The 25,757-nt window shown below is 46.6% G+C and overlaps 1 protein-coding gene across 18 annotated transcripts in view; it reads left to right on the forward strand.

Moving 5' to 3' along the window:
• Window positions 1-25,757, forward strand: part of FAM168A (family with sequence similarity 168 member A) — a 223,302-nt gene that overhangs the window by 91,920 nt on the left and 105,625 nt on the right. For all 18 annotated transcript variants that reach the window (XR_008820123.1, XR_008820124.1, XR_008820118.1 and 15 more), the window contains one exon: window positions 21,935-22,022. Coding sequence is in view for 5 of the 18 variants with exons in the window: in XM_056328031.1 (XP_056184006.1) it covers window positions 21,953-22,022 (70 nt within the window). In the remaining 13 variants the exon portion in view is untranslated. The remainder of the gene's footprint in view (window positions 1-21,934; window positions 22,023-25,757) is intronic.

Consider the following 25,757-nt stretch of genomic DNA (forward strand, 5'->3'; position numbering starts at 1 on the left):
AAGCGGGGGGCTGTTTCACAGCAGCCTCTGCTCGCTGAAAGGGCCACCCTTGTAGGGCTGAGGCTGCTGAAGCAGCTGTGAGCCCCATCTTTTGGGGAATATTGAGAGTTCCCAAACCTTTCCTGGGCTGCATGTACCTTCTCGGTTTCATTACCCCTGGGAAAGTAAAACACCAGCGTTCACACTGCATTTGTCTGAAGCCTGACTCTGATTTTTGAAAAAAACACTGAACAGCCTTAAAAAATAAAGCAAACCAGGATGCCTTTTCTTTTCTAGTTAAAGTAGGTGTTAAATACTGGATTACGAAGATGGGAAGTAGAGTCATATTTTTATGTGGCTCTTTTGTAATTCCAGGATTATGTTTAACAAAGATCCTCTTCAGCTGCACCACTGTTTCATTAGCTTTGGGTGCTAGTGACCCCAGAGCTTTTCCTACCGTGTTAAACTCTCTGAGATGAAGTCTTTCTCTCTATATTAAAGATGGAATTTCCTTTTTCTCCTTCTTAGTATTTTGTTAACCTATTTTAGGAATGATTCTTCTGGATTTATACCAAATATAGCTGCTGTGACTCAGCCTCCTCTGTTCCTCGTTTTGGACTCGGAGATCCACTTGCTGCTTTTGCATTTTGTAGCGCTTCCCTCTGCCTCTGTAATTTCCCCCTCTTTGTTTCTAACCCAGTCCTCTTTGCATTCCTCAAGAGGCGTTCTTCTGTTTAAATGGCTTTCCTGTTGATCTCAGGTTTTTTAAGTTTGTCACAATATTTTACGAATTGGCATCAGAAGAATTCAGCACTGGAGATTCGCCGTATCTGCTCAGCCATGAGGATGTCAAGAAGCCCTCACCTGACATTTTGATAACACAAGGGATAAACGTGGAACTTAAGCGTGTTATTTTGGTTATTCGAGATCGCTAGGGAGGCTCTCCTCCTCCACGTAGCACCGATGGAGGAAAGTTCCTCGTGAGTTATGTACACAGACTGTTGTCTGTTGAAGTCCATCGCGATGGTTGTGCCAGTTGCCGTCGCAAGCATGGTCCGCACTGCAGGAAGGAAACTCTGTCAGGGTTGAACGTTGCGATTTGTATGCACTGATGTTGAGGGCAGAGTGGATTTAATGGGGAGCAGCAGCTGATCTACAGACCTTGCAGCTACCACGTGTTCTCAGTGTCACACAGAGTTGGGGCTGGGTGGTGGCAGTTTTCTTCCCACCTGGCAGCCGAGGCTCAGAGTCTGTGGGTGGTTTGATTGTATGTGTGCTCTTAGGCAATTAATGGGGCAATTACTGCCCATTGTGGGTGTGTGTCCATTTACTGGGATCTACGCTGAAAACTAACTCATCTCACACAGACTGTTCAATACCTGTGAGATGGGGACAAGCAGGCTGGACACAAGGTGATGCAGAAGGACGGAGAGGCATGGGAAGCTGACTTTGTCAGTGGTGTCAACGCAGATTTGCAGGATGGGGCAGGGGCTGATGGAGTATTTTTGCTTACCTCTTAATTGCCAATAACTGGCAGCACAGCCTTGGCAGTGCGCTCTCATGTTCACTTTTCTATTTCCCCCCTCCAACGTCTGCAGAAGATTTTCAAAATCAGATGGCAACAGTGAATTGCAAATCAGGAGGATTAGCATTTGTATCAAACACGCTCCAGCAGAAGGAGATTACAAGTCCTGGGTCAGCATATAGCAAGAGCTCAGGAGCGTAGCTGTGGAGTGGGTGCTGCGGGAAGGGCTGAGAAGGAGCAGAGTTCAGTGACATTGCCCACCTGATCTTCTGCTCTGGTCCTTCTGCAAGGCTGCCTTGACAGATGTTTTGCCTCTGCCAAGATTTTGTGTTCTCCTGTGGAAATGCTTAGAGGTTTCACCTCTCTCTGCAGAATAAAATCCTTCCAAAAATGTCGTTCCTGTTCTTCAGTATTATTCCTTTCTTTCTATTTCATCCAGTAACAAGTATTTTCCATCAGATGAAAAAACAGTAGAGGCGCAGGCACGAGCTTCATCTTTTGATGGATGCTTTCTGTGTAGGCTGATCTGAACAAAGAAGGGACGTGAGATGGGCGAGCGTCAGTGGCAGCTTCGCCAGGAGGTGGAAAAGGCTCCTCGCCAGCACAAGGCTGAAATACCTGCGGTTTTGTATGTGCTCAGCGTGCTGTCATGTTAATTTGAAAACTAATAGTGCTAGCTGGGGTAAACCTGGGCTTCCTCTGCAGAGGGCTTGAAAGCTGAAGGTACGAGTTCGCTTAATTGCTTGCCTGTGGCAAACAGATTGCCTAAGGGTGAAATTAAAGAGCCACTCCTCGAAAGCTTTCTAATTACATTTCTCTAGCCTTCAGCCACATTAGGAGGAAGAGTCTGACGCTATTGTGCTGATACCTACATCTAGGCACTGTTGCTTTATTACTTCCAGAGAGAACAGAGGGGTGTGAAGTGCATCTTCCTCTCCGTGTGTCCTGCGCCTTCCTCGGTAATTGGACTAGGGGCATTTTGCACATTGAGGGATGCTGGTGGGTGAGGCGCTGCCCCAGTAATGCAAGAAGCCCCACGCCCCAGGAAATTTATAGTGAAACACTTTATGGGGTGTCATTCGCTGTGCTCTGACTTCTAAACACATGCACCGTTCTGTTTAAATGCATTCATGTATGTAAAGAAATTTAAGTATAAAATTTCTATGTAAATATAATATTTAAATATGAATTGAAAAGGAGTAACCAGATTATTTTATAGTTAGTGAAAGAAGTCTGTTTGAGGAGGAGAAAAAAAACCAAAAAGAAAAAAAGAAAGGGAGGGACTTTAGGGAAGTGTCTTGCTGTGTAATGCTTGTTCTTTATGAAGTCTGTATTCCCAGGCTCTCCAGATCGTAGAGGTCATGATTACTCTCACAATTTACCCTCCTCTGCTTTCCATCAAGGACATTTTTTCCTCCCTGTGTTGCCTGGCAATTCATGTGAAGATCGCTTAGGTCCTACCCTGTGCTCTCCCTCTGTTTTCTGTGCCAGTTACATTGTCGAGCATCTTAGGACTGGTCTTCCAGAGGACGCACCTCCAGCCTGGTTTCTGTCTTACTAACGGCCCGTGCTGCCTCTGGGCTGCGGGGGATTTTGCTACGCAGGCTGTGTGTTTGCTTCTTTCTAGATCCGAGTTCCTTGTTAGCTCTCCAGGAATCATTCTTCCTTGCTGTTGGAATCATCTCTTAAACCTGAATTAGTCATTGAACGGAAACCAGGAACTCATTTTTTTTGTTGATTTTTAAGAAAAAAACCCCGTACCACCCAATATTTCACAAAACACTGGCTAGGAATATTAAGCTTATTTTCCAAGCATGTAAAAACAAACCTGTGAATTCATTACAAACTAGAGTGGATCTTACCAAAACTAGTCCCCTGCCAGGCTGTGTTTTTCATCACAGGTAATACCAATTTGGGCATTGTCAGCACAGAAAAATTTGGAGAAAGGAAATCTCTTGAGTAGGTGGTGTGCACCTGTTGTATGATTGATAGAGTTAATTTAAGATGCAAATTGAATTGTTAAGAAGAAATGATGGCAAAAAGGTTATTATGTACAGAGCTGGTGCTTATCAGCATGAAAATAAATGTGTCACAAATTGGTTGCAAATCAAAGGCCTGTTTTTTTTTTTCTTTTTCAAAACGCATAAATAAGGGGCGTGCACCTGTAAATCATGTAATCACTGTCTAATGGGTGCTAGGATCTTTGCAGAATATACAAAAGGCTTGCTCTGTAGGGTTTGTAATACAAAGCTATGAGGCTGCAGACGTCTCTGTGTACTTAAACCCAGGGGGGTTTAAACATGCCTACACCTAAGTGTGTTATAAAATAGCTGCGGCACTGAATTCTAACAATGATTAAATTGTTGGTCATAGGTGGGACCTCCCGGACTATCTATTTGGGCACACATGGGTGCTTGGTTTGGTGTTGGCTTTGGTACAAGGCAGCAGCAAGCGTGTGTTTTTGTGTCTTCTGTTACATTGTTTATGACGTGGAGATGTAGGTAGAGGTTAAAGTTTAATTTCCCTGTATTTTGGAGAAGGCTGTTACCCAAAGGTCATGGGGTTCTGCCTTCAGTTAAACTTTTGCTTTTGTACTACTGAAATGATACTAGAAATGCAGAAAGCTTAGGCAAGTTGGCAATTAAATGGACTTTGTAGACAGTCTGAGTTGGGGTGTCAGCACGTGTGTAAAACTTGGGGTAACCTGGTTGACTGTAGACATTTAAAAAACAGAAATTCACTGAATCTGTTAAATTGCAAAACTGATATATTGCAATTGGGATTAACATGAAATTGAGCTATTTTGTGGCAAATGAAAACTTTTAGGTGTTGTTTTTGACAGCGTGAGACTCAGTAGCATCAAAAGAACACTGATGGATAGAAAACAAGGTTTTTATTACAGCTTTGTGAAAGGTGCATTGGCTCTTGATGTGGAAGTTCCAGCATCCTTCAGGCCAAAGCGGATGTGAATGACGGAACAGTGAATTAAACTAATGGTATCGTTGCTGGGTGTGAGTTTTAACATTGTGTAACAGCCTTCGACATACCATCGTGATACCTTCTGGGGAGCGGCACAGGCAGGACAGCAGGGCGTCAGCACAGCCAGCGTGGGGCTGTGGAAGGCAGGTCCTGCTTGATGAACCTGATCTCCTGCTATGACAAGGTGACCCAGCTGGCGGATGACGGAGAGGCTGTGGGTGGTGTCTACCTAGACCTCAGCAAAGCCTTTCACACCATCTCCCCAGCATTTTCCTGGAGAACCCGGCTGCGTGTGGCTTGGCCGGCTGTGCTCTGCGCTGGGTACAACGCTGGCTGCGCCCAGAGCGTGGTGGGGAATGGAGTCACATCCCGCTGGCAGCCGGGCACAGGTGGTGTCCCCAGGGGTCAGTGCTGGGGCAGCCCCGTTTAATGCCCTTACCGATGACCTGGGTGAGGGGATCCAGCGCTCCCTCGGTCGGTTTGCAGAGGACACCAAGCTGGGGGGAGCAGCGCCCTGGCCAGTGTCAGCAGCAGCGTGGCCAGCAGGGCCAGGCAGTGCCCGTCCCCCTGTGCTGGGCCCTGGTGCGGCCGCCCCTCGAGCCCTGGGCTCAGCGTTGGGCCCCTCACCCCCAGGCAGACCCGGAGGGGCTGGAGCGTGTCCAGAGCCGGGCAGGGGCTGGGGAAGGGGCTGGGGCACAGCTCTGGGGGGGCGGGGGGAGCTGGGGGGGCTCAGCCCGGAGAAAAGGGGGCTCAGGGGGGCCCTTCTGGCTCCCTACAGCTGCCTGGCAGGAGGCTGCAGCGAGGGGGGTCGGTCTCTGCTCCCAAGGAACCAGCGGCAGGACAGGAGGGAACGGCCTCCAGCCGCACCAGGGGAGGTTCAGGGTGGGCACTGGGAGAAATGTCTTCCCCGACAGGGTGGCCAAGCGCTGGCACAGGCTGCCCGGGGACGGGGTGCAGGCACCGTCCATGGGGGGGCTAAAATACACGTAGATGTGGCGCTTGGGGACATGGTTCAGTGGTGGCCTTGGTGGTGCTGGGTTAACGGTTGGACTCGGTGATGTTAAAGGCCTTTTCCAACCTAAACGGTTCTATGATGATATCCTATGGGATTGTGTTAACTTTTTTGGTATCACTTTTATTCAAAAATAAATGTAGCCATTGGAAATCCTGCTTCACTCAGACACTGAGAGCATCGTCTTGTATTGGGTTTGTGTGACTATAACATTGTTAATATTTTAAAGAAAATAGCAGATTTTTTTTCCTGTGCATGGATGCTGAAGCCCTGGTTGTTCAAGTGGCTGCACGTATCCTTGACCTTACGTGCAGGAGAAATCAATTTGAGGTGAATAGAAACGTTCACGTGTGAAGACCAGTATTTGCTTAGCTGCTTCGGAGCAAGCTTTTTCTTTTTAGCGTTTCCGAGAGATCTCAAAGGCTTCTAGCTGTTTTTCAATGGCGGCATACACTGTTATTTTAAGGAAGAAGTGATTGACTGCTCTGCTTTTAGTTTCTGCCGTGCCATTCAGCCCCCAATCTGGCCTTATCCCCCCTGGATGGAAAACAAGGAAGCAAAGCTGGCTTGTTTGGCCAGCCTGAATCATGGGCTGGGGATTTAGCAATTCTTTCTTGCCATATAAACTGGAAGCTGTAAGCTCCTTCGAACTTCATTGAATCTCTTCCCACTCTTTACTTTGGGTAGGGAAAGTCCGGAAATCTATGAGAAGTGTTAATTGTTGACTTGCTGTGGCCTTTCAGCCCTTTTCTTTGTGTGCACTGCAAAAGCATTCCTGGTTTTGGCCTCCTGGGCTGGGTATATTCACTGGAAACCTGAATGAGTGTTTAGGTGAATAAAAGCACTGCAAAATCCTCTGTAATGGCAGGCTAAAAAATTCTTGGCTGTTACAGTGATTATGAAACAAATATGGTAGTTGCATATTGCAGACGTTATAGAGTCATATAGTCATATCATACATTTGCAGATCGTGGTCTCCTTTTTCTTGCACAGTGTCTGCTACTGACCTTTGGTAATTCCTGTATCGAATGCTTCACTTGTCTTTGGGACCTAGGACAGCTTTATAAACGCACGTAGCTTCCCCTTGAAAGATTTCAGGTGATGGATCACGGTCATCTGATGCAAACTTTCTTTCTGTTACGCTGGTTATATGTTGTTTTACTGCGTATTTTTGCAGCATCCACCCGTAGTGGCTTAGGCTCAGAGTCTGTAGAAGAAAGATGAGTAATAAAGAATTCAGCTGTGATGTCAGTTGAACGCGTACTAGAGCAGTAGGAGGTATGTGCAGAAGGAGGTATGTGCAGAAGGAGGTATGTGCAGAAGGAGATAAGCATTCGTGCTAGGGCGGGAGGATGCTGAAGGTCAGCTCCCTCACCCACCCGTGGCTGCCCGGGAGCACGGCATGGTTTGGTCATGGAGGCAGGTGGGTTTGGGCAGCTGGGGAGGTGTGTGGGATGTTGTGATGGGGCAGCGATCCCCACTGGCGCTGCTTAACCTTCAGCCAAAGCAGTGCCAAGGTTTTGTGGGCAAGGAGAGGGCAGCAAGCTGTGCGACACCCGGTCTCCCACTCCACTTTGATGTTTGAGGTGGAGGTGGTTAAGTGAGTCTTTAGGATTTCAATCAACTAACTAATTTCATATTTTCAGTTTGTATGATCTTTATTCTGGTGGTTTGTAATAATCATTAAAACACCACTGCCTTTGAGTGGGTGTCCCTCTTTTTCTTTTTAGCGTGGATTGTCCCATGTTTTCTTGGGAAGTAAAACCCCTGCCTGAGCTCTTCCAATGATTGTTGTGAATATTTTATTTTCTTGAGTTCTGCTTATTCATCACATGGCAGCCTTCACCTGAAAAAGCCAACAACTTTCTTTTGCTTACTTTTCAAGTGGTAACAAGTTGTCAGGTATATTAGCCAGGTATTGGTGGCCCTTAGTAGCACCAGGCACACCAAGACCAGCATCAGTCTGGGGGCTGTTGTTCTTCTCCTTCCATGTGGATGGATTTCCAAATGGAGTGAACGAATGCTAGCGTCTGCCTGTCCTGTGGGTAGGAAAGACTTTCAGTCTCCTGGGCTTGTTAATACAGTACCTCTTGCGAATGCAAAATTACAAAAAGAGGATGATAAACAGACCTCTTGCCAAAGCTTCCTTTCCACTAACAGATTTAGCCTGCACTCTACTTTGTCTTCCCTGCTACAGTTTTGTTTTAGAGCAAAGACTGAAAAATATTTAAGGAAGAAGGGACTATTACAGAGGATTGATCCCCTCCATTTACACTGTTAATCTTCATTTTTCCCGGTGTCCATCCCCTGTCTCTGTCTGTGCCTCAGCCTGAGTGAAGGAAAGAGAGGGCAGGGAGGGATTTGCTGTGCTGCCAGCCAGGGGAACGGGGCTGGAGCCGGAGGATGGCTCCGTTGTCATCCCACTTCTGAACCCCTGGTGCTGGGTTTCCAGTCTTGACAGGAGAAGAAAGCCTGCGACCAGCAAGCGGGACCTGGGAGGAGATGGTGAATAGGGCAACGAGGAACGGCCATGGCTGGAAGTCATAAATCTGGCGTTCAAAACCTGCAGCGCGGTGATTGGAACGCTGGCCAAATAAAGCCGAGAGGATTCTGACCCATCTATTATTAAAAGGACATCTCTGCCCTCATCTGATTTTAATTCCAGGAATATTCTATTTCTGGTGTGTCAATGTTGTACGGTGTAATCTACTCAGAAACAAATTTAGATTTTTATCTTATTGCAGTGCGTGGGAAGGAGCGATGTTTTCAATATTCAGGATATGGTTGGAAAGTGATTCTCCCATACTGAGGGGAGTAATTACAAAAATTGAAGGAAGGTAATTAGTGGTAGCGGTTGGAAATTTTGGAGCAAAACATAAATTAAAGCCTATCTTTGAGAGTAACGTGACTTTTTCTGATATTGAAAGTGTTTCTTTTAGAAATCGGTGAATACAGTTTAGTTTGACCCAGTGGAAAATAAAATAAAATGTGGTACTGTAGCCTGGAATGAAGAGTTCCTGCAGCCAGTGTGATTTGGACATGCCGTCCGCAAGTGATTGCATCCTCAGCTCACTGTAATGGTGTCACCTTCAGCTCCTTTTCCAGCCTGGTATTTCGCTATCTGACCATATCCTATTTTAAAATTCTGCTTTAAACCCTTTGAGATGAGAGCCTCCATCTCCAGAACATGCTCCAGTACTTGAGTTTTCTCTTTTGAAAACAATATACCGACGGCAGCAAGTTTGACGCTCAGGAGCTGAATCTTGGTCCTGCCAGCACGGTCTTGCTGCCCTTGAGCCCATCGTCTCACTGCTGTCCTGCAAACTTCTCGGCATCTGTAAAATGAAGCCACAGTGGTGATAGATTATTTAAAGTGTTTAAAGAGCATGGAAGAGGGGATGCTTATATTTATTGATAACTGTAGTGGTTTAACCCCAGCCGGCAACCCAGCCCCACGCAGCCGCTTGCTCACTCCCCCCCACCCAGAGGGATGGGGAGGAGAATTGGAAAGGGATGTAAAAGTTCAGGAACAATTTAATAATTTAAACAGAATAAAGAGGTAAGAACAACAATAATAACAATAACAACAATAATAGTAACAAAATGGAAAAGTGGAGAAAAAAAAGGGTAAAGCAAAAGCCGCGCACACAAGCAAAGCAAAGCAAGGAGTTCGTTCGCTGCTTCCCATGGGCAGGCAGGGGCTCAGCCATCCCCAGGGCAGCAGGGCTCCATCATGCGTAACGGTTAGGAAGACAAGCGCCATGATGCCAAATGTGTCCCCCCTTCCTTCTTTTTCCCCTGGTTTATATACTCAGCATGACGCCATACGATATGGAATATCCCTTTGGCTAGCTTGGGGCACCTGTCCTGGCCGTGTCCCCTCCCCATTTCCCGTGCCCCTCCAGCCCTCTGGCTGGCAGGGCCCAAGAAACTGAAAAGTCCTTGATTCAGTATAAACATCACCCAGCAACAACCATCAGTGTCCTATCAGCATTGTTCTCACATCAGAGCCAAAACACAGCACTGCACAAGCTACTAAGAAGAAGATTTACTCTATCCCAGCTGAAACCAGGCCAATAACATAATTTGTCTTTTTTGGGGGGATTATTTTTGTGTCTGGTTTTTATGTCTGATTATGAAAGTGTACCTTCCCTTAGGAAAAGGAGCAAGAGTTGACTGTGAAAAAGGTGTGAAGCAGCTTGAGAAGCCTCAGATAAGAACAATAACTAAGAAACTTATTTTACCTTTTTTTATAGTGACTGGGTGATGTTATAGGGTAGACGTTTATAATCCAGGGGAATTTTCTAACCAAAGCCTCAATAATTTTATGGTAGGTCAAATTCTACACTAAGTTAATAAAAAATGTCAGTTAGACGCTATTTGGTGCTTGTTTGGCATCATAGCTGATGTGTTAAGTAAATTTTCATGGTCGTTTAAGGGATCATACCATCATCTGTTTGACTGATAACGCTGTAGTATAGATATCCAGCCATGGAAAAGTGTGAATGCCACCTTCTCTTCTCCCCACCCCTCCAAGCTTTCTGCTGTCCTACTAGAGGAAACTTCTGACTTCAGGTTATTAGGAAGATCCAAAGTCTTTGGAAAGTGATTACTCCGGATATAAAGAAAGTTTCAGCCTGAGACAGTGGAGGGAGGTAGAGGTCTGAGAAATAAGTTTCGGCACAAACTAGTTTGAGCCAGAGATGAAATGCTGGTTGGGAGAACATCTGGAGCCATCCAGTCCAACCTCCTGCTCACAGTGGGGCTTTTACCAGCACCAGGTTGGGTTGACCATGACCTTACTTAGACCAGTCCTGAAAACCTCCAGCAAATCTGTGGTCAACCCAGTCCAGTAAGGCAGTACCCACCTGGTCCCAAAGGCTTTTCCGAACAGCCAGCCTGAATCTCCCAAAGCCTTTGTTTGTGGAAAGAAAGGAGCAGAGAGAGGAACCTTCAAACTGCATGTCCTGGGAAGTCTTTTCAGGAAAATACAATGAAGTAGGATTGTGAAGATCAAAGAAATGAGATAATCAGCCGGAGGAGGAGGTGGCTCAATCAGAGTGTGGAATGAGGGCACTGAATACAGGAGTACAGCAGGGGTCATTTCCAAAGGAAAAGTCAGCAAGGCTTCAAGTTAAAGAAATTAATAGGAATGTATCAAGGAAATCATTTGAGAACTGCTGAGAATGGTTTTGGACATGCAGGGACAGGTATATTACATATTTTTAAAAATACATTTATTTATTAGTTACCTGCTGGTGAAACCTGCCCGTCTTGCAGATACAAAGCCAGGAATTTGCAGCACAGAATCCATCTGCATGCAGGTATTTTCTTCTCTGGAAACAAGCTAACAGAGCATCAGCTGTGCTAGCATAATGTGTTTTTCTCATTGCCGACGTTTCTTGCAGGGGAACTGGTTTCTCATTTACCGAGGCCCATAAGGGTGCTTTTAAAAGCTCCACCTAATTCAAATAACCTGAATTACAGGTATTTGGCCATGCCGTGTGCAGGTTCACTGAGCAACTGCTTGTTGCACCAAGTGCAAGAGGTGGTCCTGGCTTCCTTCTCTGTCTTCCGTTTTCTCAGGCTAGGACAAGGATTTCCTTTACTATTTTTCAATATGCATAATTGAATCATCAATTTTCTGGGGGGCCTCTGGCTTTTAAGTACATCATACATTTCAGCAAATGAAAGGTCAAGATTTTTCCTGCTTCAGCATTTATTTTTGGGCGGTCTGAGATCAGGGAATTCCATAGCCAAGAGATGCATTGTGATTATAAATTAGCCATTAATTTTTCATACATTGAAGACACAAGGGTTTGTTCCTGTTGTAGATGTTAAACTTTTCTCAAATGAAGGCGTGTGGGTTTGTTTAGTTACTTACCTGAGAGGAGGCAATAGGTGATAGGAATGTGGCTTTTGATGGGCTTGGCTGGATTAACCCATCCCAGCTAACCCATGCCACCCTCCTGTGTCTCCTCAGGGAACAGATGGCTGCTACTGCCCTGGTTTGGAGGTGGATCTGTATGAAAGATGCTGTAGTACTGTAAACTATCCACCTCATTTTTGTTTTCCCTTTTCTGGTCTTGGACGTAGGTCAAGGGCTGTATTGAAATCCATTGCTCCATGGCATTTCCAGTTGGTTTAATGTTTTCCCTCCATCAGGGTCAGCTTCAGCTGAACAGCTCGGGTTTCATCTGGTGAGAACCATCCTGCTGGTGTGGTGGTCATGGTCATTAACATCTCATCCTTCTTGCCTCTGCTCACGTGTTGATGTGGTCCTCAGGGGACAGCAGCCCATTGCTGAGCCCCAGGACTCCTTGGAGCAGCTGAATACAGACACCTGTCTGCTGAAGGTGCGTGACATGACGTATCTGTGGAGAAAATACGTCATCAGTGTAATTAATGAGTAATGAAATTCAGTCACGTTTGGGGCTTCATGAAGAGCTATACAGCAATGACGTTGGGTTAATCACCAGCCGCATGAGCTGTGCTGCTGACTTCAGTGCCATCTCTGTGCGTGCAGCTGAATGTCCTGATTGCATCAAGTGATGGCTGTGCTTCACATATTTTCATGTCATGCTTTTTATATATTCCCTCAAAGCTGCAATCTCTTGCATGGAGGGAGTATTATTTAGACTGGCTTTTCTAATTCCAAACTCAACTGGAGAGTGAAACCGTGCAGCGTATCTTTCCTTTGAAGATGGTCCGTGCACGGAGGACACTGACGCTGTCTGCAAGCCTTTACCCCCTGGGGATGCAAACGTGCCATCCCCAATCTGGTTCACATCAGCAAAGGCACGCCTGCGTGCGGTAACATCAACTGCTAAAGCGTTCCTGAACCACTGCTTCACTGCACATCTTCATTGCCACTGGAAACGCTCCCAGAAAAAAAGGGTCTGAGCCACGACTGAGGGCGAGACAGTGAGCATGAAATCAAATGTGTCTTTCAAATGTAGAAACACTTTTTAAAATAGCAAATGTTTTCTCGGGGTAGAAGAAAAGCTTCTTGCCTAGCTTTTGCTGCTAGCTACCACTTGGCGGGTGCTTTATACATAAAGATGGCAATACGCGTCTCAAGAGACGTATGGCTGGGGTGGTGTGAGGACCAGGATGATCCTCCTGCTCTGGCTGCCTGAGTTCGTGAAGCAGGGTGCTGCAGGTTTTGGGGAGCTGGAGTTTGCAATACAGAATTTACAGTTGTTTAGGTAAAAGGAGGCTGGGGCAGAGCTGGAATTTTCTTTGAAAGTGAAAAATGTTGAGAAGTGCAGAAAAAACCCAATATTCAGCCTCTGGGATGATGCCCTAGATTGATTTGTACAAACATCAAGGTATAGCTGAAGGGAAGTGGAGCAGGTAAAAGTGAACATTATATTGTACAAACAAGAGCTACCATTAATAATTTACTGTGGATTGAAGTCTTAAACTTTTGTAGTCTGGCCTTGCTTTGGTTTCCTTCTTTAAATCATTTTTCTTTTTAAAGTGTGTTTTATTTTATTAATAAAAGGTTAACTAAAATTGTGTCAACAACTGACCCGATTCTTTTATATGGTCTTTAGCAGGTTAAATATTTGGTTTCAGGTGAGATCTGCCAATCGAGTTTTAGCTATGGTGTAGCTAAAAGAGGAGTATATTAAAAAGGACATGTTAATTGTGGAAAACCACATTGTGTTATGAATCTCCAAGCTCATGCGTGCTGTCACTGCAGGCTTTTTTGGGGAAAAGTGGGACATAGCCTTCTAGTTTGCCTAAATTAACCTTTAGCAGATGAATTGGAAGTTAATTTAATTATTGTTTGGCGGATCCCAAGTGAGGGTCAAACTTCAAATGACTTAACTGAAAAATTGTCAGAAAATTATTGGAATTTGAATGCAGTGTAAGGTCAGGAGGTCTTTCCATGTTCAAGGAGGCTTTGGCTGAATAGCATTAGCATGCAATTTGTATAAAATTAAAGAGGTGATGTGCAGATCAAGGAAGAGACGTATCTTTTGGGTTTGCCTTTTTTCTTTATTCACACTCTCATGCTTGGTTCTGTGCCGTCTTTTGTGAAATAAATAATTTTTGGTACATATATTTTTTCTCAGAGGAGAAAACACTGCTCTCTTTCCAAAGATAAGTGTAAGGAACAGGTCTCTCGGAAGCACTTACATCCTAGTTTCACAAAAGATGAAGGCAAATCAAAACCTAGGCAATGGGAAGTTAAGGGTGAATTACCTGGACACAAGGGCTGGCATGAAACAAGATGGAGAAGTGTCTGTCATCCAGGGAAGATCATGTTTGCATTATTTACTCTTCTCTTTACAATTTGACTTAGAGCTTAGATCTGCTAATTAATTTCTTGAGAACCTGAAAGATGCACCTCTCAGTGTCATTGTTTTAAGAACCCTTAAAATATATTTATTTCTCAGTAATACTCTGTTTATAAAGATTTTATTCACTTAGCCTGAGAAGATAATAACTTCATAACATTCCTGACTCTTCCATGCCAGGTTTATTCTTTTCTTTTAGGATTTTTTCAATCTCCTTCAGTGTCATCTTCCTCTTCCTCTGCCTCTGTACAATAGAAGTGGGAAATACCTGTATTTCTGTATATCAGAGTAGGAGAGGCATATAAGATGCCAGATCCACCAACATGTGCATAGAAATACTTGCGTTAAAGTTTGTTTACGTGTTAAAAATTAGCACTGCCCACAGTATTTGACAACTGAAGGCGTGAATGTCTTTGGGAAGCAGCAAAGCTGGTCACAGCGTTTTCAAAGGCACGAGTAAACGGCAGAGAAAACAACAGGGTAAGATCATTGCATCACAGAACCATTTCGGCTGGAAAAGGCCTTTAAGATCATCAGGTCCAACCGTTAACCCAGCATCACCAAGGCCACCACTGAACCGTGTCCCCACACAGCCTGTCTGCGTGTATTTTAGCCCCCCCATGGACGGTGCCTGCACCCCGTCCCCGGGCAGCCTGTGCCAGCGCTTGGCCACCCTGTCGGGGAAGACATTTCTCCCAGTGCCCACCCTGAACCTCCCCTGGTGCGGCTGGAGGCCGTTCCCTCCTGTCCTGCCGCTGGTTCCTTGGGAGCAGAGACCGACCCCCCTCGCTGCAGCCTCCTGCCAGGCAGCTGTAGGGAGCCAGAAGGGCCCCCCTGAGCCCCCTTTTCTCCGGGCTGAGCCCCCCCAGCTCCCCCCGCCCCCCCAGAGCTGTGCCCCAGCCCCTTCCCCAGCCCCTGCCCGGCTCTGGACACGCTCCAGCCCCTCCGGGTCTGCCTGGGGGTGAGGGGCCCAACGCTGAGCCCAGGGCTCGAGGGGCGGCCGCACCAGGGCCCAGCACAGGGGGACGGGCACTGCCTGGCCCTGCTGGCCACGCTGCTGCTGACACCGGCCAGGGCGCTGCTGGCCGCCGTGGCCACCTGGGCACACTGGGGGCTCATGCCCAGCCGGCTGCCGACCAGCCCCCCCAGGCCCTTCCCCGCCGGGCAGTTCCCAGCCCCCTGCCCCCAGCCCGCAGCGCTGTGGGGGGCTGGTGTGACCCACGGGCAGGGCCCGGCACTCAGCCCTGTTGGGCCTCATACAACTGGCCTCGGCCCCTCGGCCCGGCCTGCCCAGTCCCCTCCAGGTGTTCCCATTGTCTTGCATCTGTAGTAGTTCGAAGGTGGTGGTGATCCCTGTGCTGATTATTGGGTGCTTTGAGTGCTCCTGTAGGAGGAGGATGAAGTAGGTGATGTCCCAGGGTGTCACCAGCGACGGGGGACAGAGTCCTGTCCCTTGGCAGCAGTGGGAGAGTGCGATGCGAAGCACGAAGCCCAGCTCTCAGCACAGCGAGTTCAACCCGGCATTCACTTTCATTTTCATTTCCCTTCTCCTGCTGCTTGGAAATCCCCAGCGCGAACTTGATGTGACCAGCACATTGGCCTGCTGATGGCCTGGTGGCCGTTTGATGACTGACCTCTCTTGTATTTCTATTTACCCTTCATCTGAAGTAATTTCCTAGTGTGATAGAACCATGTCGTGCACTTTCACAGGAAGGATAAAATAGATGAAAATGTAACCAGGTTACAGCCAGAAAGTATCCCGAGACTGTTTGCTAGCAGCTTATTCCCATGGCATTCCTGCTGGAGTTACTCCTTTGGCTCCTTGCTGGAGTCTCAGCAGCTTCTAAGCAACTGAGCATCACTGTTGCGGGGATTAGGAAGCCGTGGAAGCTCCGTGCAGCAGAGCAATGCTTGTGTTTGTCTGTTTATAATTCGTTTCTATTAGTCTTTTTGTCATGTATTCATGGCCACAAGCAAGTGCTGCAAGTTATTATGGCAAAGGAGGTTTAATTTTGCTAATCCTTTTTTATTCCCATTTCAGTGTAGCTTTTCGAATGCCACAATGCGGTGCCTGTAATGAATTTAGAATGTAGTTTTGAGTGGTATTGTCTTGTAGAATGTATTGGAAGCTCATCTGAATGTGCTTTAGTACTAGATGCTGAAAAGAAAGAAAATCATCCATCTGAAATGCCGTTCACATGGACTCTTTCATGCTGGCTGCAAATAGCACCCCGCATACCAAGCAGGGAGGAAGAACAAGCCTCTTCCTCACAGTACACTCAAATCCCTATCGTGATTAAAATCTTTTTATCTCTGCTAAAAAGCATTTCCTTTCATCCTCCTCAAGAAGAGTGTTTCTTTTTACCGTTTGGTACACCACCTAATGCAAGTCAGGCATATGCAGTAATTTTCACCACATTTCGATGTGTTTGTACTCTTTACACCCAGAAAAGCGTAAATGAAATGATGACTGCGTTGAACGAGGCACTTGATAACGCAGCCGTGGCTGGAGCAGGTCCGCTGCCCCTCGCTGCTTCTGGGTGGAGGAGCTTCAGCTGGAAGCCGGAGGGGAGAGGGACCCTCAGAAACGTCGTTTCTTGGGCAGGAAGGCTCAGCTGGGTGGGCCACCGGCTCTGTGCGTGGGGGAGGGGGAACACAGGGCTGGAGGAAAGATGGACCCATTGCTTCCTTGCTCTGTGGCAGAACATCCTCAGCTTCCAGACCCTCTGAAGTGTCAACGCGACGAGCCCCGTGCCCATGCTTGACTGAGGAATGGGATGTGGCTGTTTGCAGCCGCTCGGTACTGCTGCAGGGATCGCCCGGTGCCCCCCGTCCGAAGGGCATCTCTCGGCACCGCGGGCGCGTTTATTGAGAGAGTGTTGAGAGCTGGGTGGCCACGCACCTAAAATGGGCTTTTCTTCTGGGAACACAAGAATAGCTGGATGGTCAAAGGTCCTTGCTGCCTAAAAGCCTGTCTGGGGGAGAGGAGGAGTCGCCCTGTCCCTTGGGAGGCTTTCCAAATCCCACCGTCCTGGCAACGAGGGCCGCGCTGAGGCAAGCAAAGCAACCAGCCACCTCCTGTGCTTATTTCGAAGCTACAACAGAATTAGTTCTTCTGATGCCCCCACTTGCTCTGGTTATGCGAAAGCTGTGTGATTGCTGCCTCTTCGCCTTCTCCAGGTCATTCATGATATATATATATATATATATGTTTTTGTATAGATGTCTGTCACATTCCCTGTTCGACTGAACATTTCTTGTCTGGACTTGACGAGTCCTATTAGTGATTTAACAGTTAATTATGGCCAGGAAGTCTCTGCAACTCAGTGACATCTCTCTCCTCCTTTTTCTTTCAAGTCTTATATGTGGCATCAGTTACTTACAACATCAGGTACTAGTAGCGTCACCAAAAATTATAACCAAGAAAGCTCTCCAAACCAAACAATAGTTCAGAAAGCTGACAGCGGTTTATTGCAGCGCTGGTTGGGTGGAGGATTTTTCCTCCCTAACATGCACACCGAGCTGCTCAAGGGTATACATGATATACCATAAAATGTTTGCATATTCATAGTACATTGCATATTCATTGTCATTCACACACGCCATGGGTTACAAGTTTCTCGCTTCTAATGCAGATTAGCACGCATCCTCAGGTAGCACTGCTGAAGCTTTTTACTGACTCCGCATGCTCCTCAAGGTTTGGGGGGGCTATTTGAGTTGGAGGTCATGATCTCCCACAGCCACAATTACTTTCGTCCTGCTTTCAACTAATGTTCTGTCGATATCAGTGGATTCCAACACTTTTATCACCTTGTCTCCTCTTAAGGGCCAGAACTTCCTCACTTGAAGGCTTTTTTCACACGATGTTTTTTCACCCTTCTGTTTTTTCTTGCCCCTGTGACATCAGCCGAAGAAGTGGCGCTTGTTCTTTGTTCTTTCTAACTGAATTGTTTGAGTCTTTGGTATCAGTAGTAACCCTCAGGCTGTGTGTATTACTGGTGTTATAATTCAGCACGGTACTGCACTTTGAAGGTGAGTCCCTGCGATTGTGTTGTTTCCGTGTCCCAAGTGGTTTTGGTGTACGTGGACCAGAGTCTATCAGAAGCTTCATTCCCATCACACATCCTCCAACCTGTCATGGGACATAGGAGTCCATACTGGTGATGGACACAGCAGCGAAGGACATACTGTGATGTCCTTTAGACAAGTTCAAACCATGCGCCACTTGGGGACCAGACTAAAAATCAGTCTAAATCGAGTTCAAAGGAAACCCTCAAAGTGCAGAGGGTGTAGCCATAGGAGCCTCAGCACAAAACACTTTGATTGCCTGGTGGTGTCTGATTGCTCCGAAGTATTTGTTAACGCAGAGATATCTTTGGATTTTTATGGTGCTGTTCCTTGTCAGAATATTTTACAAACCATTAGAAGTTCGAAACGCCTTCTTGCCTTATTCCCACTATTGAAGTGGAACCTGCATGGGAGGGTGATGATGGAGCCGAATTAAAAAACAACGAAAAAGTGGTTGGCGGAGGTGTTTGGGTGAAAAGGAGGAGGTTTTAGCTGCTAGACTTGTGTTGAGAGCAGCAGTAGATGCTCCTCGTGCATTGTGTTGGGCTGGCACTTCTGGGCAGCACATTCCCCCGCCTGGTTACTGTCACACCATCTCCTTTCAGGTGCTTCCAACTTTCTGAAAAAATAAGGTGAAACATGCCCTGCGTGCTTTGGACAGGGAGAGGCGTTTCACTTGGGTGCTTTGTCTACGATAATTTCTTTGGAGAAATTATGTGTGTGTCACGTGAAAGGGCTAGGGGGGAGATACCCCCGGGTGTTTGATCTGTCTGTCAGCATCCCAGGAAAGCCCAGACCCTTGTGCCCGACCGGTCTATCAGCATCCCATTCCAGGGACCCTCCACCGAGCAGTCCGGCTGGATCGGAGGTGATTCGAGTGACTTGTTCAGGGAAACACCCCAACAGCATCAGGGGGACCCTCGGCAGCTCTGCTCACTTTACTCAAATATGTTACTCGCTGCCGGTGACTGCTAGCATCCGCAAAGGATTCACGCTAGCAGTTTATGGAAGAAGACTCTTTTTTAATATAAGATTGTGACAAATCAAGATTCGTTATTGCTGGTGGTAAAGGCTGTCTGCAAAAACAAGCTTGAAGTGATATACAACCAAGCTATATACAGCCAGACTATGCTCACTGGTAACGGCCAGTGTGAGTTAGTTATTTAGCGTGCATAAGACAAAGTTCTTACCCAACGGGTGTCCCTGTGGGGGGCAGGACAGGTTCAGCCTGTCGGCTGATCCGAGAAGTTGTGATGGAGTCTTCCCTAGCTTCTCCCCTCATCTGTCCACCTTTTATACTTCACAGTACATGGCGTAGTCATTCATCATACACAGGGTTGCTTACAAGTTTCTCTCTTCTAATGCAAACCACGCGCACCCTCAGGTAGCTGTAGCTCTGCTGACGTTCTCTGCTGACTCCGCGTGCTCCCCAAGGGGGTTTGCCCCCTTTCAGGGGGGGGCTGTTTGAGCTGGAGGTCGTGATCTCCCACTACCGCTCTTATCTTTATCTTATTTTCAACTAATTTGCTGTTGATGTCAGTGGATTGCGACACCTTACGATCCTGTTTCCTCTCATAGCCAGAACTTTCCTCATTTCTTTCTGTGTCACTTAGATGATGGTGGTCTTTTGGCTCTGTTCTGTGTGTCCCCCCTCCCCAAGGCTGACCCCCTCGGTTCGAAGCCCCTATTCACAGCAACCAGAGAGTGAGTCAGACTGACCTGGCTTTGTGAACGCTGAACCAGTCAGGTAATCCAGAAGTTTAGACAACAGTTCCCTCCCTCTGGACTTATTTTAGTCCAGGACCGGTCCATTTCCATCACATTTTGGTGGAGCTTGAGTGACTGATCATACCTGTTGTTGTTACTCACTGGTATCGTGTGCCCAGTGAGGTGTAGCAGTACCCTGGAGGCAGGTGAGATGGAGGTGTGCGTTAGTATTACAACGAGGTTATTTCATCTGAGGGAAGTCATTTCGCCACAACGGTTGGCTCAGCCATGGACGTCTCATGGATTCTTCGTGCGACAACCTGGCAACTGATCAGCTGTGTGGTGCCATCAGGTTCCCGGTCCCGCAGGGAGCAGGACAGAGCCTGGCCGTGGGGTCTCCGCTCCGCTGCACCCTCCGTCACTGCTCTGGGCAGGCGCTGAGCTGGCCAGAGGTGTTGCTTAGGGAGCTGTGCTGATGTCGGTTCCGTGCATGCCAACCGCCCTGAAGGCAATCGCTGTATTTCACCCTAAAACCCTTTCTGTAATACTGCGCTTCTGTTAGGACCCAATTTTCTCTTAATTCCCCCTCTCAAGGTGGCTTTCCCACAGTGTGCTGGACATGTGCCGGGTGGGCTTAAATCAACATTATTTTTTTCAGTAGAGGAAAGGAAATAATTTCCATGAATGTCATTCACATGAAGAAGTTTAAAGCCGTGGTAGGTAGGTATCGTATAGCATATGCGGCCACACAATGTGTGTGTTTGTGCGGTTTGAGGTATATGTACGAGTGCGTCCTGTATCCACCACATCCTACACTGAGACAGCCTCCCGCGTGGAACGAGATCCCCACGGCAGCCCACCAGCCAGGCTTTGGGGCGGACGCTTACAGAAGCTGGGGTTCGCTGCCTCGGGCCTGGGTGATGTTGGAAACATCTGGAAATGAGAGCTCAAGCCAGAAGGCAAAGAGCTGCTTGCCGGCGGCGGGCGCATCGAGACCCGCGGCACCGCCTGGGGTCACGAGAAGCAAACGGCCATAAACCCCTTATGCTGGAACGTAAATCCCCAGCCGTAGTATCTCATGGGTGTAAAGTTTTGCATTGATTTTCCTGTTAATCTTCTTGAGAGCTCCATCATGTGTCAGCGAAGCAGCTGGGGCAGACGTGTGCCTCTGTGGAGCCTTCTCTCTGGCTCGCTTTATAACCCGATCTCCTTTGCTTTGAGAATCGCCCCTTCTGTGCTAACTTGGGGGTGGAGGGACGGCTAATTAATTAAGCAGTAATTGTTGTCAAGTCAATTGGTGCTAACATTTAACATTTGACTTGTTTACTATCCTGAGGTAAAGAGGAAGGAGTTAATGATCTAGCAAATTGTGCATCCATCATCAGAGACTTGTTTGAGAAGAACGGATTTATTTATGAACTGTAAAATAATACGTTTTAAAAAACGTATTTTTAAAATCTTAACGTTGAGGTTCTTGTGTGAAATTGTCACTAGATAGCTGTGGAGACAAATGCGTTGCCTGATAAAACTTAATGACTGATTTTCCCATTAATCAGAATTGAGAAGTGCTTCATTAAGGTAATTAACTGAGCCAGTTGCTTAACTGACAGTTAGTAGACACAAATTCCCAAGTTACTTGCTTTCCTCTAAATAAAACTCACACGAAGCTCACCCGGCACTGCTTCATCATCTTTACTGGGGAGAGGAGCAGAAGGGCGGTTACAATCCCGTTGCTCGCGTTAGGTCCGTGACTGCGTCTCCCAGCCCGGGACACCGGTGGGATGCAGTGGGTGGCACCGGGTGCCCTGTGCACCCTCGCGCGGGACCCAGACCTCAGGCTGGAGCTTATCGCAGTCTGCCCACGCCGAACGCTCACAAATATTTGCTGCTCTCCATCTCGCCAGCAGCAAATGGTCTTTTATCTGCTAATTTCTGAAAGGTCAGGTCTTCATTGTGGTTGTTTTTGTCACCCAAGAACTATTAGCTCCTCCAAGGGGGAGAATTCCTTGCCTGAATTTGTGGCTTCTCTTTGTTCGTCGCAAGCTGGAAGTGGGGTCACGAGTCCCGAGCTCCCCCAAAGGCGGGGATGTGTGAGATTAATCTGCTCCAGGTACATTTGTAGGCAGAATATGCAGCGCTGAAGAAGTTAGGGGAATTAACCGAGAGATCCAAAACTTGAATTATTAAATATGCTATCTGGTTGTAACGTCTAGTTGTAAATCCTTTCCCTCGCAGCTCTTTGTGTCTGGAATTCTAACACGGTAACGCTACCAGGCAGCAGAAGGCTCTGCGCGGAAGACGGCTCCGGAGCTAACGTAAGGAGTCGTCTCAACTCTGCTTTTCTTTTGTCCTCAGAGTTCCCGGTCTTCCAACATGAACCCTGTTTACAGCCCCGTCCAACCTGGGGCTCCCTACGGAAACCCGAAGAACATGGCGTATACAGGTAGGACTGGCGTTCCGTGGCTCTTCCGTGAGTGTCTGTATGGGGTGGTGAGAGCAGGTGATCGTTAACGACCGTTCAATCCCTTAACGAAGGGAGAAAGAGTTCCCATCAGGCAGCCAGATGGGAACGTGACTGGCAAGAGAAACCTCTTCAGCAAAGCCAGCACAGTAAGGTTCGTGAGAAGAAAAGGATCTGAATTCCTGAGAAGAGGATGCCTTGGAAATCCTAAAGAAAAGGATCAAAAGAGGGTTTCTTTAGACAAACAAAACAGGCAAGGAGGTGCTGGGAGGGTCAGCTGGGAGCTGGAGGGCTTGCCTCCGGAGCTGCACGTGCTGGAATAGCCCTGCTGTAGAAATGAGGATCCCACAGGCGAGAGCCTGTTATTCGGAGAACGTGCAGTTGTTGTTACAGGTGGCGATTTAAACTACATTATTGACTTATTTGATTTTGTTTTCAAGTTGTGCTTTGGTTGAGTTAATCTTAGGTTGATCAGCAAGTCCCATGTCTGAAGTCCACCTTTAGAACTGAGTCGTTGAAAAATGTCATCTTCAATACTCGAAAAAGGTGTTGAAAGGAAGTTTACCATAATTATATAACTACTGGGGAACTAAAGTGTAATGATACGAAAATAATTTAGCACAGGGAGAAACAGCGCTTTTCTCAGCTTAGGTGTATCTGGTTTTTCCCAGGGATTAGGTTCACCATGTGTTGTTCTGATCTTGTAAGCACCTTACAAAACCAGCTTGCGAAGACTCCTTCTTCTAACATTTTGTTGCATATAATTGTCATATTGTGTTAAGACTTCCTTCTTTATATTTGCATTGCCAGTTGTTTGTGTTGGCTGTTACCTAATGTGTGGAATTGCTTGGGAGTGTGCTTCTGTGGAGGAGCATGGTCAACAGTGAACGGAAACGAACATCCAATGCTCTCAGCTCCTTTATTTACAAAATATCATCATTGACTTTGGTGGCTGTTGCAGCTGGTAGATCAGCAGGGCCGGCTGTGTTGCTGCGAGGAGACCTGTCCGATACTCTGCGGAGCGGAGAGTTCCTCAAAGGCATTTTGCCCCATTTTTATGCACCCTTTCTTCTTCCCCATCAAATTTATGCATGCTGCTTTGTTGGAGATACTGTAGCTCGGGGGAACTGTGGTCTCACAGTCAAAGCACTAGAGGCTTGGAAAAAAATATCTGTGAATAATAGTCTCTTCAAAAATATCACCATTGTAAGAGGACTGCAGACTCCAGCAGCGCTTGGGTGATAGAATGAGCTCATAAGTGCAGTTATTTTCCTACACTAGAAATAACAGCAATTTTGTGCTTTCTAGCACAAGGATGGTTTGGACAAGAGTCTACTTCTCTCCCACTTAACTTTTTTTTTTTTTTTTGGCATGTGCTCAAAGCTTCACCTTAAAATCCATGCAATGTGGATTTTCTATATTTGATTTCATACAGTCCTGTGTGTTTTAGAAGCTGCTTTCTGGCACTTGATATGACAATTTTATTTAAATGGTGAAGTGCAGATTGGGTAGTTTGTGCCTTGACCTTTCTGGAAGGAGAACTTTTGAGGGTGATTTCTGGTTTAGATGAATGAATTCTACAAGACTGCATTCTGAATAAGCCAAATGGTAGCAACAATAGGATGATACCTTCTAAAACAACCTGCTGGTTGATCACCATGAAGATTATACTGTGCGCTTAAATATATGAGGCTATTGCCTGCCTTGGCTAGCTTGTGCCAGCTGTGGTAGGGATGGAGGTGGCCCCCATGAGACTGGTTTCACCCCAAAGCATTGGACTTCAGACATTTGTCTTCCAGAGTTTGTGGTAAAGGAAAAGACATCAGTGGCAGCTGTGCAGGATGACCTTGGAGAAGAAAACTGGAGGCAGCTCAGACTGGGGTCCTTAGTTCTGTCAGTGGAGAAACAGGGAAGAGAAGAGCCAAGTGACTGCTTGAGCGTAGGACAGAAGTGGGAATTGAATCGTGTTGATGTTTGGTTTGTCCCTTGCGCAGGTGTAAGGTGAGGGGTCAGGGGGCTGAATTCTTACAAGGAAGGCCCAAAGTAGGTAATTGTAGAGGAATGAAGGCAGTGGGTTGATTAGCATTGGTAATCTGCAGCCGTGGCCTTGCCTCGAAGGCAGTGGGTTGATTGACATGGATGATGAGCAGCTGTAGCTCGTTCCCGCTAAGTAGTTAAATAGCCCTGAGGAGTGTGGGTTGGGTGGAGGAGGTGTGGCGTGGCGTGGCGTGGCGTGGCGTGGCGTGGCGTGGCGTGGCGTGGCGTGGCTTCTGGAGGAAACACAAACAGCAGGACAGTAGAATCTGACCAACGGTAAAGTCTTATTGCAGTCCAGTAGTTTGATTGTGCTGCAACAGGTAATAGCTTACAAAGTGTTTAAACAAAGAGCTATTTTCTTTACTAGGCAAAATGTATTACAAAACCTTTTAAATATGAATTTGTTGGAGTATTTTATGAAAGACCTAAAGTTATCTTGCGAAAGAAGGGGGAATAATTTAAATTTTATCCTTTGTGTAGAAGAGGCATGCAGCTCCTGAAGGTGGGCTCGGCAGTTATGAGAAGGTGGCTGCTGTGCCCCCTGCGTTAAGTGCCAAGCTCTGGCTGTCTTAATTCTTCCTTTCCATGCTCAGACTTCGTTTACATCGCTTTAACGTGCGTCATTTAGCTACATATCAGTTTCTAATGTAGCCACAAGCTATTCTGGAGGATATTTAAACTCCCAGAGGCAAACAAAATAGACTCTTTGCAGGAGAAGCATTAACTTAAGGAGTTTGTAGATCCTTCTCAAATTGCTTTGAAAATAATCGCTGAAGCATGTGACACAGTCGATGTGGAGGGGATGTTGACTGCCGTCGTGTGTGTGAACCCCTTCTGTGGGCCTGGGAGCTCGTTACATCTTTGGGGCTTAATGAGTGTCTCAGCCCTGACTGGCAGCTGAATTGGAAGAGTTTGCTTGGAGCCCCTCGTTTGAAATGGCATGTCAGTGCGCCGTCCCCATGGTCACCGCAGGAGACTGAGCGTACGACATCTGTCCCAAAATTTGGATTGGAGGCCTAATTTGTGATACAATATAGAATTTATACAGTATAAGATATATATTTTAGTATCATCTTTTTGCAGTAGTGGTGGACATGGAAGAAGATTTCATGCCAAGCTTTATATTGGGTAAGAAAGAGAAATAAAACCTCCTGAAGTGTAATAAAGTTGAGGTGAAGGCTGTTGGCCCTTTCTCAGTTCTTGGTTTGCCTTGGAATTCAGGGGTTTTTACCCCAAATCTAGTACAGCAAGTGTATTATTTATATTTTTTTTCTTCAAAGACCATGCATTAACCGTTAATTTCTAACCTTGTGCAATAAAACTCAGGTGGGATACATGTGGAAAGAAAACAAAGATGGTAATCAGGATACTGGCAGGTTGAATTCTATGCTCTTGTGGCTTTTTTAGTGCTAAATGTAAATGCTTTATATAGAATAGTTTGATTTTGGTTGAAATAAATTTGGTTTTAATCTGATTTTCTTCTCATTTTTACTTCTTTGTATTTTTCCATACCTGGTGGGCTAGGGAAAGAGGTCCATTTCAAGATAAATAAAGATTTTTGTACCAAATTGGCTGCTCGTGTGTTACAGAGAATGAGGAGGCACATACTCAAGTACTGGAGGGACCATACATTTATTCAGATTCTTAATTTTTTCATTTTGATCTTCCTTAAAGGAAGTG

Source organism: Falco biarmicus, chromosome 2 (genome assembly GCF_023638135.1).
Source record: "Falco biarmicus isolate bFalBia1 chromosome 2, bFalBia1.pri, whole genome shotgun sequence".
Lineage (NCBI taxonomy): Eukaryota > Metazoa > Chordata > Aves > Falconiformes > Falconidae > Falco > Falco biarmicus.